Source organism: Panulirus ornatus, chromosome 57 (genome assembly GCF_036320965.1).
Source record: "Panulirus ornatus isolate Po-2019 chromosome 57, ASM3632096v1, whole genome shotgun sequence".
NCBI classification, from domain to species: domain Eukaryota; kingdom Metazoa; phylum Arthropoda; class Malacostraca; order Decapoda; family Palinuridae; genus Panulirus; species Panulirus ornatus.
Window position 1 is genome coordinate 1,002,101 of NC_092280.1, and position 13,252 is coordinate 1,015,352.

The window sequence follows — 13,252 nt, forward strand, 5'->3', positions numbered from 1 at the left end:
CAGGTGGAAAGACGGAGTGAAAAAGATTTTGTGTGATTGGGGCCTGAACATGCAGGAGGGTGAAAGGCAGGCAAGGAATAGAGTGAATTGGATCGATGTGGTATACTGGGGTTGACGTGCTGTCAGTGGATTGAATCAGGGCATGTGAAGCATCTGGGGTAAACCATGGAAAGTTGTGTGGGGCCTGGATGTGGAAAGGGAGCTGTGGTTTCGGGCATTATTGCATGACAGCTAGAGACTGAGTGTGAACGAATGGGGCCTTTGTTGTCTTTTTCTAGTGCTACCTCGCACACATGAGGGGGGAGGGGGATGGTATTCCATGTGTGGCGAGGTGGCGATGGGAATGAATAAAGGCAGACAGTGTGAATTGTATGCATGGGTATATGTGTCTGTGTGTGTATATATATATGTGTACATTGAGATGTATAGGTATATATATTTGCGTGTGTGGACGTGTATGTATATACATGTGTATGGGGGTGGGTTGGGCCATTTCTTTCGTCTGTTTCCTTGCGCTGCCTCGCAAATGCGGGAGATAGCGACAAAGCAAAATAAATAAATAAAAATGAATATATATATATATATGTATATATGCAAATGAGTGGGAGATGTATAAAAGAAAGAGGCAGGAGGTCAAGAGAAAGGTGCAAGAGGTGAAAAAGAGGGCAAATGAGAGTTGGGGTGAAAGAGCATCATTAAATTTTAGGGAGAATAAAAAGATGTTTTGGAAGGAGGTAAATAAAGTGCGTAAGACAAGGGAACAAATGGGAACTTCAGTGAAGGGGGCTAATGGGGAGGTCATAACAAGTAGTGGTGATGTGAGAAGGAGATGGAGTGAATATTTTGAAGGTTTGTTGAATGTGTTTGATGATAGAGTGGCAGATATAGTGTCCTTTGGTCGAGGTGGTGTGCAAAGTGAGAGGGTTAGGGAAAATGATTTGGTAAACAGAGAAGAGGTAGTAAAAGCTTTGCCGAAGATGAAAGCTGGCAAGGCAGTGGGTTTGGATGGTATTGCAGTGGAATTTATTAAAAAAGGGGGTGACTGTATTGTTGACTGGTTGGTAAGGTTATTTAATGTATGTATGATTCATAGTGAGGTGCCTGAGGATTGGCGGAATGCTTGCATAGTGCCCTTGTACAAAGGCAAAGGGGACAAAGGTGAGTGCTCAAATTACAGAGGTATAAGTTTGTTGAGTATTCCTGGTAAATTATATGGGAGGGTATTGATTGAGAGGATGAAGGCATGTACAGAGCATCAGATTGGGGAAGAGCAGTGTGGTTTCAGAAGTGGTAGAGGATGTATGGATTTGGCAGCTTTGAAGAATGTATGTGAGAAATACTTAGAAAAGCAAATGGATTTGTATGTAGCATTTATGGATCTGGAGAAGGCATGTGATAGAATTGATAGAGATGCTCTGTGGAAGGTATTAAGAATATATGATGTGGGAGGCAAGTTGTTAGAAGCAGTGAAAAGTTTTTATCAAGGATGGAAGGCATGTGTACGTGTAGGAAGAGAGGAAAGTGATTGGTTCTCAGTGAATGTAGGTTTGCGGCAGGGGTGTGTGATGTCTCCATGTTTGTTTAATTTGTTTATGGATGGGGTTGTTAGGGAGGTGAATGCAAGAGTTTTGGAAAGAGGGACAAGTATGCAGTTTGTTGTGGATGAGAGAGCTTGGGAAGTGAGTCAGTTGTTGTTCACTGATGATACAGCGCTGATAGCTGATTCATGTGAGAAACTGCAGAAGCTGGTGACTGAGTTTGGCAAAGTGTGTGAAAGGAGAAAGTTGAGAGTAAATGTGAATAAGAGCAAGGTTATTAGGTACAGTAGGGTTGAGGGTCAAGTCAATTGGGAGGTAAGTTTGAATGGAGAAAAAGTGGAGGAAATGAAGTGTTTTAGATATCTGGGAGTGGATTTGGCAGCGGATGGAACCATGGAAGCGGAAGTGAATCATAGGGTGGGGGAGGGGGCAAAAATTCTGGGAGCCTTGAAGAATATGTGGAATTCGAGAACATTATCTCTTAAAGCAAAAATGGGTATGTTTGAAGGAATAGTGGTCCCAACAGTGTTGTATGGTTGCGAGGCTTGGGCTATGGATAGAATTGTGCGCAGGAGGGCGGATGTGCTGGAAATGAGATGTTTGAGGACAATATGTGGTGTGAGGTGGTTTGATCGAGTAAGTAATAATAGGATAAGAGAGATGTGTGGTAATAAAATGAGCATGGGTGACAGAGCAAGAAGAGGGCATTTTGAAATGGTTTGGTTACATGGAGAGAATGATTGAGGAAAGATTGACCAAGAGGATATATGTGTCAGAGGTGGAGGGAACGAGGAGAAGTGGGAGACCAAATTGGAGATGGAAAGATGGAGTGAAAAAGATTTTAAGTGATCTGGGCCTGAACATGCAGGGGGGTGAAAGGCGTGCAAGGAATAGAGTGAATTGGAACGATGTGGTATACCGGGGTCGATATGCTGTCAGTGGATTGAACCAGGGCATGTGAAGCATCTGGGGTAAACCATGGAAAGTTCTGTGGGGCCTGGATGTGGAAAGGGAGCTGTGGTTTCAGTGCATTATTACATGACAGGTAGAGACTGAGTGTGATCGAAAGTGGTCTTTGTTGTCTTTCCTAGCTCTACCTCGCGCACATTTGGAGGGAGGGGGTTGTTATTTCATGTGTGGTGGGGTGGCGATGGGAATGAATAAAGGCAGACAGTATGAATTATGTACTTGTGTATATAAGTATATGTCTGTGTGTGTATATATATGTATACGTTGAGATGTATAAGTATGTATATTTGCGTGTGTGGACGAAGTATATGTATATACATATGTATGTGGGTGGGTTGGGCCATTCTTTCGTCTGTTCCCATGCGCTAACTCTCTAACATGGGAGACAGCGAGTGTATGTGGGTGGGTTGGGCCATTCTTTCGTCTGATTCTTTGTGCTACCTCGCTAACACAGGAGACAGCGACAAAGCATAATGAATAAATGATAAATATAAATATATTTATATGCCTGATTGCCATTTCCTACATTGAGGGATGGTGCCAGGAACAGACTAAGAAATGCCTCATCTGTACACATCCATTCTCTAGCTGTCATATGTAATGCACTGAAACCAAAGTTTCCTTTCCACAACCAGGCCCCACAGACCTTTTCCGTGATTTACCCTGGATGCTTCATTTTGCCTGGTTCAGTTCACTGACAGCTCAATGACCCCTGTATACTACATTGTTCCAATTCACTCTGTCCCAAGAATGTCTTTCACTCTCCTGCATGTTCAGGCCTCACTCATTCAAAATGGTTTTCGCTGCATCCTCCCATCTCCAATTTAGTCTCACTGTTCTCCATGTTCCCTCCACTTCTGGCACATATTTCCCTTTTTCTACCGTATCTCACTCATTTCTCTTTATATATATATATATATATATATATATATATATATATATATATATATATATATATATTATCCCTGGGGATAGGAGAGAAAGAATACTGCCCACGTATTCCCTGCGTGTCGTAGAAGGCGACTAAAAGGGGAGGGAGCGGGGGGCTGGAAATCCTCCCCTCTCGTTTTTTTTAATTTTCCAAAAGAAAGAACAGAGAAGGGGTCCAGGTAAGGATATTCCCTCAAAGGCCCAGTCCTCTGTTCTTAACGCTACCTCGCTAACGCGGGAAATGGCGAATAGTTTGAAAAAATATATATATATATATATATATATATATATATATATATATATATATATATATATATATATATATATATATATTTATTTTATTTTTATTATTATACTTTGTTGCTGTCTCCCGCGTTTGCGAGGTAGCGCAAGGAAACAGACGAAAGAAATGGCCCAACCCCCCCCCCATACACATGTATATACATACGTCCACACACGCAAATATACATACCTACACAGCTTTCCATGGTTTACCCCAGACGCTTCACATGCCCTGCTTCAATCCACTGACAGCACGTCAACCCCGGTATACCACATCGCTCCAATTCACTCTATTCCTTACCCTCCTTTCACCCTCCTGCATGTTCAGGCCCCGATCACACAAAATCTTTTTCACTCCATCTTTCCACCTCCAATTTGGTCTCCCTCTTCTCCTTGTTCCCTCCACCTCCGACACATATACCCTCTTGGTCAATCTTTCCTCACTCATCCTCTCCATGTGCCCAAACCACTTCAAAACACCCTCTTCTGCTCTCTTAACCACGCTCTTTTTATTTCCACACATCTCTCTTACCCTTACGTTACTTACTCGATCAAACCACCTCACACCACACATTGTCCTCAAACATCTCATTTCCAGCACATCCATCCTCCTGCGCACAACTCTATCCATAGCCCACGCCTCGCAACCATACAACATTGTTGGAACCACTATTCCTTCAAACATACCCATTTTTGCTTTCCGAGATAATGTTCTCGACTTCCACACATTCTTCAAGGCCCCCAGGATTTTCGCCCCCTCCCCCACCCTATGATCCACTTCCGCTTCCATGGTTCCATATATATATATATATATATATATATATATATATATATATGATAGAGTTGATAGAGATGCTCTATGGAAGGTATTAAGAATATATGGTGTGGGAGGAAAGTTGTTAGAAGCAGTGAAAAGTTTTTATCGAGGATGTAAGGCATGTGTACGTGTAGGAAGAGAGGAAAGTGATTGGTTCTCAGTGAATGTAGGTTTGCAGCAGGGGTGTGTGATGTCTCCATGGTTGTTTAATTTGTTTATGGATGGGGTTGTTAGGGAGGTGAATGCAAGAGTTTTGGAAAGAGGGGCAAGTATGAAGTCTGTTGGGGATGAGAGAGCTTGGGAAGTGAGTCAGTTGTTGTTCGCTGATGATACAGCGCTGGTGGCTGATTCATGTGAGAAACTGCAGAAGCTGGTGACTGAGTTTGGTAAAGTGTGTGAAAGAAGAAAGTTAAGAGTAATTGTGAATAAGAGCAAGGTTATTAGGTACAGTAGCGGTGAGGGTCAAGTCAATTGGGAGGTGAGTTTGAATGGAGAAAAACTGGAGGAAGTGAAGTGTTTTAGATATCTGGGAGTGGATCTGGCAGCGGATGGAACCATGGAAGCAGAAGTGGATCATAGGGTGGGGGAGGGGGCGAAAATCCTGGGAGCCTTGAAGAATGTGTGGAAGTCGAGAACATTATCTCGGAAAGCAAAAATGGGTATGTTTGAAGGAATAGTGGTTCCAACAATGTTGTATGGTTGCGAGGCGTGGGCTATGGATAGAGTTGTGCGCAGGAGGATGGATGTGCTGGAAATGAGATGTTTGAGGACAATGTGTGGTGTGAGGTGGTTTGATCGAGTAAGTAACGTAAGGGTAAGAGAGATGTGTGGAAATAAAAAGAGCGTGGTTGAGAGAGCAGAAGAGGGTGTTTTGAAATGGTTTGGGCACATGGAGAGAATGAGTGAGGAAAGATTGACCAAGAGGGTATATGTGTCGGAGGTGGAGGGAACGAGGAGAAGAGGGAGACCAAATTGGAGGTGGAAAGATGGAGTGAAAAAGATTTTGTGTAATCGGGGCCTGAACATGCAGGAGGGTGAAAGGAGGGCAAGGAATAGAGTGAATTGGAGCGATGTGGTATACCGGGGTTGACGTGCTGTCAGTGGATTGAATCGGGGCATGTGAAGCGTCTGGGGTAAACCATGGAAAGCTGTGTAGGTATGTATATTTGCGTGTGTGGACGTATGTATATACATGTGTATGGGGGTGGGTTGGGCCATTTCTTTCGTCTGTTTCCTTGCGCTACCTCGCAAACGCGGGAGACAGCGGCAAAAAAAAAAAAAAAAAATGTCCATACCATTTCAGCACACCCTCTTCATCTCAATCAACCACACTTTTTTATTAGCTCACCTCTCTCCACCTCTCTCTTACCCTAACTTACTCGATCACACCACCTTACACCACATATTGTCCTCAAACATTTCATTTCTAATTCACCCACCATCCTCTACACAGCTTTCTCTGTAGCCCATGCCTCATGTCCATTTGATATTGTTGGGATTACTATTCCTTTAAGCGTGCCCATTTTTGCCCTCATAGATAATGTTCTCTCTTTCCACACATTCTTCAGTGCTCCCTGAACTTTTATCCCCTTCCCCCCCCTGTGACTCACTTCCATTTTTATGGTTCCATTCACTGCCATGTCCATTGTCAGATATCTAAAACACTACACTTCCTCCAGTTTTTCTCCCTTAAACTCAAACCCCAGCTGACCTCTCCCTCATCTCTGCTGAACTTAGTTAATACCTTGCTTTTATTCACATTTTCTCTCAACTTTCTTTTTTCACACTCACTTCCTTACATAGTCATAATCTTTTACTGAATTTATTCTGATATGGGTTCCTTGAAATGTTGGTGTTAAGATGTTATACATTACTGTTTTTAGCTTTATCTTGCTTTACTTTCATTTTTTATGTCAACTGCTGTTTCAACATACATTGTGATTTTATATCAACAGGGGGCGCCATGAAGTCAACAAAATCTGGACAGAAATGGGCGCATGTGGCATGTGCACTGTGGATTCCTGAAGTTTCCATTGGGTCAGTCGAACGGATGGAACCCATTACAAAAATCCCAAACATACCAGTGAGTTAGATAATCTATAGATGTTTCTTCTTTCTTCAATGAATGTAACTTCAACTGATGATATTGTTGATTCAGTTATTTGGTTGATCATATAACCCCTCACCCCTTTCATGGGGCTCATGCAACTTTAAAGCTCTGCAGCAAATAGAGTAAGGTGGGCTTCTTTAAGGCAGGAAAGTTCAAGACAGATCTGTACAGGTTTTTCTTGCTTTTCATAAGGGTTACATTCGTCAGAAGCTTTAGCAGCAAGATGTTGATTTAATGGGAAATATGGGGTTAAGGGCAGGTGGTTCCAGAGTACAACTATTTTATTTAATTATCACTTGCTTTATACCTATTGCTGTTACATTTGGATATATCTGATTTTTTTTTTGTCTTGCTAGTAACTTTTAGATTTACCCATTGCTTTTCCCAGGCATTTGAAAAAGTATTTTCCTTTCTTGCAGTATTTTCTGTCTACATATAAGAATGTATTCAGGTCTTCAGCAGAATTCTGAATGTGTAGTGCATTTTTAAGTTTGTAGAATACTTTTAGCTTGATTTTGCATCATTTTTAAGAATGTAATTTTTTTTTCAATTACTGCTGACGTAATGCTTTTATGTGACTCCAAGGTGTCTATGATGTCTTATTTGTAAACTTCAAGATTCTTTGAGAAAATGAAACTACTTGTACACTCCTCCCTTGTTTTGTGTGGGCATCATTTTCTGCAAAAACAATGTTCAAAGAGAAATGCATATTGCCAGCCATTAAACATATTGAAAAATAGGATGTGTGCAAAGAGTGATATACAATAACCCCAAATGTGTTTTAACCAAATTTTCATCATATAAGTAAGTTAGGATTTAACAAAAAGATAAACGGAAATGTCATTTGATAAATCTGGGACATTTTTTCTGTTGAAAATAGATAAGGTCAGAGAGGTTCTCTTCCATATGAGTATTGATTCTTGGGTAGGAGATGTTGCTGGACATTTGGATGCCATATTAACAAACACAGTGGGTTGCAGAAAGATCACAATAGCAGTCATATCTGAATCGCACAAGTAGCACAGATCTTTGCAAAACTCTGGTAATTGAGATTGACCTGCTGACAAAACATGGCATACTGCACCCAGAGCTCAAGCTTACTCCAACTTCCATCCTTCACCGAAATTTTAGTGCACTTTTTACTGCTTACACCAGTGTACTAACGAATTTTGACCATGAAAAGACTGACTGGTAGAAGTAGGTTTCTCGCAGAACAGCAAAGTCACATATTGTGATCCCACATAAAATGTAGGTTGGGTATATTATATAAGAATCCATTTTTCAGATGATGATTGGTCATTTTAGGCACCCCTTGACACCTGATTATGCAGTGAAAGATTTAAAGGATTTGGGAATCTTAGGCTACCATGCTTTATTTTTGTATCTTTAAAGAGGTCCATTTAGGAAATCAGCACAACCTGGAGGTCTGTTTTCAGTTTGGGGCATCTCAGCATAAACAGGCCTCTCCCTGCTGCCTTCTTCCCTGCTGCCTCTACCATCCCAAGGAACTCTGCTAATGACCCTGTTGTCAGCTCAGGCTTTTTAGGTTCCTTTTCACTCTCTTTGTTGTTCTTGATGAACTGTAATAGGTTCACAAGTTCCTAGATGAAAGGTCTTCCTGATGAGACTTCAGCTATTGTTGGACCTCTGATTCTATATAGATACTGGAAGCCTCTTTTTCAAACATATCTGGCCAACCTAACAATCCTAGAGACTTCATGCTTGGTGGGAAATTTGTGGTTGTCATTCACCACTTGCAGCCAAAGAATCCTTACAGGTATTGATTGAGTGTGTCATGGTCTTGTACCAGGTTCCCATGGTGCTTAGTGGCATTGTAAATGCTGGAAGAATGCCAGGTGATAGATACCAGTGTAGGCATCTCTAACAGTCCCTCGCAGGAATAGCCTGAAACTATGTCTGATTCATTATAACTGGAAGATGTTAGTCATCACTTGGTTCATAGGTTGCAAGACCAATATGGTGCTAGTTTGAAGGAACATGACTTTCATATTTATGTGCCCAAACAAACAGGATTGGTTATCAAGACAGATTTTTGTGGAGAAAGGCTTTTTTTTTTTTTTTTTTTTTTTTTTTTTTTTTTTTTTTTGCCCGCTGTCTCCCGTGTTTGCGAGGTAGCGCAAGGAAACGGACGAAAGAAATGGCCCAACCCACCCCCATACACATGTATATACATACGTCCACACACACAAATATACATACCTACACAGCTTTCCATGGTTTACCCCAGACTCTTCACATGCCCTGATTCAACCCACTGACAGCACGTCAACCCCGGTATACCACATCGATCCAATTCACTCTATTCCTTGCCCTCCTTTCACCCTCCTGCATGTTCAGGCCCCGATCACACAAAATCTTTTTCACTCCATCCTTCCACCTCCCATTTGGTCTCCCACTTCTCATTTCCTCCACCTCCGACACATATATCCTCTTGGTCAATCTTTCCTCACTCATTCTCTCCATGTGCCCAAACCATTTCAAAACACCCTCTTCTGCTCTCTCAACCACGCTCTTTTTATTTCCACACATCTCTCTTACCCTTACGTTACTTACTCGATCAAACCACCTCACACCACACATTGTCCTCAAACATCTCATTTCCAGCACGTCCATCCTCCTGCACACAACTCTATCCATAGCCCATGCCTCGCAACCATACAACATTGTTGGAACCACTATTCCTTCAAACATACCCATTTTTGCTTTCCGAGATAATGTTCTCGACTTCCACACATTCTTCAAGGCTCCCAGAATTTTCGCCCCCTCCCCCACCCTTTGATCCACTTCCGCTTCCATGGTTCCATCTGCTGCCAGATCCACTCCCAGATATCTAAAACACTTTACTTCCTCCAGTTTTTCTCCATTCAAACTTACCTCCCAATTGACTTGACCCTCAACCCTACTGTACCTAATAACCTTGCTCTTATTCACATTTACTCTTAACTTTCTTCTTTCACACACTTTACCAAACTCAGTCACCAGCTTCTGCAGTTTCTCGCATGAATCAGCCACCAGCGCTGTATCATCAGCGAACAACAACTGACTCACTTCCCAAGCTCTCTCATCCCCAACAGACTTCATACTTGCCCCTTAAAAAGCTAAATTCTATTTTGATCTTCAGAAAACTGGCAGATGTTGTTTGTTTTTCTCTTCAGTGGAAAGAGACTCTTCGTTTGGTCATAAAGCTCCTTCATGCATTGTTATGTAGAAGAAGGGTTGAGTGATCTGTAATTGCTTTAAACCCTGGTGCTGTTCTCTCCTACTTCACCAGATTTGGATGACATCTCTATGTAGAACAGCTTAGTGTTGTCTGTTGAATATTTGCTGAGATATGATTTTTTTTCATTTTAAGATTTGAAGAAAATTGTTGGGCATTTTGTAGAGCTGCAGATTATGAAAAAGGGATTTTATGTCAGTTATCTATAGTTAGGTAAATAAACTTTATAATTTTTGAGCAGTGTTTGTTAACCAAATAATCAGGTTAGTTAAAATGAATGAACTGATGTGGTGTGTAGTAGCCAGAAGATGTACATTAGAATTTGTTCTCATGCATGTTTGACATTTCCTGCATAAGTGAGGTAGTGCTAGAAACAGGTGAAGAATATGCCCTATACTCATTAGATGTGATAAATTAGGGGAAGAGAGGGAGAAAAGCAAAGAGCTCAGTCAGAAGATAAAAACTGGAGACACCACTCAAGGCAAAAAGAAGGAGTAACCCTACCAGCACTGCAGAGAGGGTAGGAGTGATAGGAAATAGTAATGTCAGACTGAAAATTATGTATTCAAGTACAAGTGGATTAAGAGCTGGAATTCAAGGATCGTAGAAGGGAAAGTGCTCTTAGTATTGTTGGTGTTGTGAAAATGAAGCTTATTGAAGAGATAATATCTTGCCTGCTCTGCCAAGAAGTGTACATGATTGTAAAGAAAGATACAGAAGACAAAGGAGGTGCACAGTAGTGTTAGTATTATATGAGTGTCCAAAGATTTGCAGTGATCCAGAACAAATATACACTAATAGCAGTGAAGGGAAAAAGCACTTCTTAGAGATGGTTAAAGAAGGAAGAATCAGAATGATGCTTGAAGCAATGCAACGCTCAGTTTTTAGAGATGGCAAAGTATTGAAAATGGAGGATTTCAGTTATAAAGGAGTTAGACTGAAAAAGATTATTAGAAATCAAGTGCATGATATTTTACAAAGTTTAGATTGCTTAAGTGAGAAACAGCACTGTTTTAGGGAAAGGTCATGTGTAACAAACCTCAAGATTTCTATGAGAGAGAGATTCAGTTCTGTCAGAGTGCTAAGTATATTGTTTATATCTGGGCTGCCAAAGAGCATATTTCACTGTACTGCATGGTAGGATGAATAAGAAGTTGGACCACCAGACAGACATAAGGGAGAGGGAAACACTCCTTCAATGGATAAAAGATTATCTCTGTGGAAGGGAACATAGGACATATGTTAGAGGAGTCATCTCTGAGTCAGTAGAGTTAAATGGCAAAGTGCCAAAGGATTCTGTTCTGGAATCATTACTCTTCTGGATGTACATAAATGACTTCCCTAAAGGTATGGACTCATACTTGACTGTCTGTGCAGATAATGCAAAGATCATGAAAGAAGAGAAAAACAAGGAGGATTGCAACATTATAAATAGGAACCTTAACATACTCTAAAGTTGGTCTGATGCATGGTTGATGAAATTCAGCCTGAGCAGTTGTGAATTAATGAAGATGGGACAAGGTGAGAGAAGACCTCAAAATATGAGTATTATCTAGCTGGAAATAAGCTTCAGGATTCTGTGTTTGAGAAAGACTTCTTTGGAGTCAACATCATCCCTAACCCATCACCAGAGGCTCATATTTGGAGAATAGTTAAGGAGACAAACTATCTGATGGCAAATGTCAGAATAGCTTTCAAGTATGTGGATAAGGATATATTTAGCAAGCTGTTAAAAACCTTACATAAGGTCAGAACTGAGATATGCTTCTCAAGCATGGTCACTGCACATAAAGAAGCATAAACAGCTAATATAAGAGGACAACAAAGATGTACCAGAATCAAGAGAGCCAAGTAACAGAGAAAGGCTAGAGGCTTTAGATTTGCCCACCTCATCACAACCTTCAAGTTTTTAAAAGAATTAAATGATATGGACAGAGAACAGTTTCTTGAGAGGTGTGGGGATGTAGCACCCAGAGGACATAACATTAAATTGATCAAGAAATTTGTTCAGAATTATTTTCATATATATTCGCCATTTCCCTCATTAGGGAGCTAGCATCAAGAACAGAGAACTGAGCCTTAGAGGAAAATATGTAAAGAAATACTTTTGTAGTACAAGAGTGATAGGTGAATGGAATAGAACAGTTAATGCAGTTAGGTTGCATGAATTTAAGATGGGGAACCAGGAGTGTAAAACAGCCATTCTCTAGTTATGTGTATTGCACCAGGACCACAGCCCCCATCCACAGCCAAGCCCCACAGACCTTTCTGTGGTTTCCCCCTACTGCTTTATATGCCTTAGTTCAGTCCATTGACAGCAAGCCCCCATACACCACATCACTCCAGTTCATTTCTTCCTATGCACCCATTTCACCCACCTGCATGTTCAGACCATGTGCACTCAAAACCTTACTCTGTCCATCCTTCCATTTTCAATTTGGTCTTCTTCTCCTTGTTTCCTTCACTTCTGATACACGTATCCTCTTTGTCAATTCAATCATTCTTTCCCAGTGTCCAGACCATTTAGCACAACCTGACAGCTCTCTCTGCCATACTCCTCTTCTTACCATACCTCTCTCCTTCCCTATCATTTCTTATTCATTCACCCATCCTAACACCACATATTGTCTTCATATACTTCATTTCCATCATATTCGCTCTCTTCGGTGCATTCTCATTATAGTGTTTAGAATTTGTGTTTCATCACATTCATATATTATTATAGTTGTTTGAATATATATGTTTAACTTGTTTTGTAAGTTCTAGAGCATTACTATTTGAATTTCGTCCTACTTGTTTGAGTGAATATACTATACGTTTTGTACGTTTTGTTATATTTCTTCAAATATAGGTATAAAAATTTTATAGATGTTAGAGAATGCATTTTCCGAGTATTTGTCGTAGAATGTGTATATAAAGTGTTAGTTATTAGGATTTGATGTGCATCTTAGACTTTTGTTTTAGTTATAAGAAAATGAATATAGAAGTTGATATAGCATCTTTATCAAGTTTTGTCCAAGTTGTTTGAAAAACCAGTTCTGTAGTGACTGGCATTTATCTTTCCCTCTCTTCCCCTTTCATTCATGAATTTTGTGTGTGTCTGGCTTTTGTTTACACACATTGACTGAGAATATCATTGCCACATTGACTGAGAATATCATTTCCTTATATTGATGTGTCTCTCATGGCCAAATTTCCCTTTCTGTATCTTTTGTTGTTACTTAAACTACCTACGTTTCTTTAGAATATTTCAGTTGCAGTTTCCTGTTATTGTATCTTAAGCAAATATGGCCTCTTTTCTAGCATCAAGCATATGTATTGTTTTTTTGGTTTGCTAGACATTCTTTTCTCTATCTCTGTGTTTTAAC

At 40.5% G+C, this 13,252-nt stretch overlaps 1 protein-coding gene across 3 annotated transcripts in view; it reads left to right on the forward strand.

The window, feature by feature from the left end:
• rno (PHD finger protein rhinoceros) overlaps positions 1-13,252 on the forward strand; it is a 127,201-nt gene that overhangs the window by 69,254 nt on the left and 44,695 nt on the right. For all 3 annotated transcript variants that reach the window (XM_071694239.1, XM_071694236.1, XM_071694238.1), the window contains one exon: positions 6,492-6,619. In XM_071694239.1, coding sequence (XP_071550340.1) covers positions 6,492-6,619 — 128 coding nt within the window. The remainder of the gene's footprint in view (positions 1-6,491; positions 6,620-13,252) is intronic.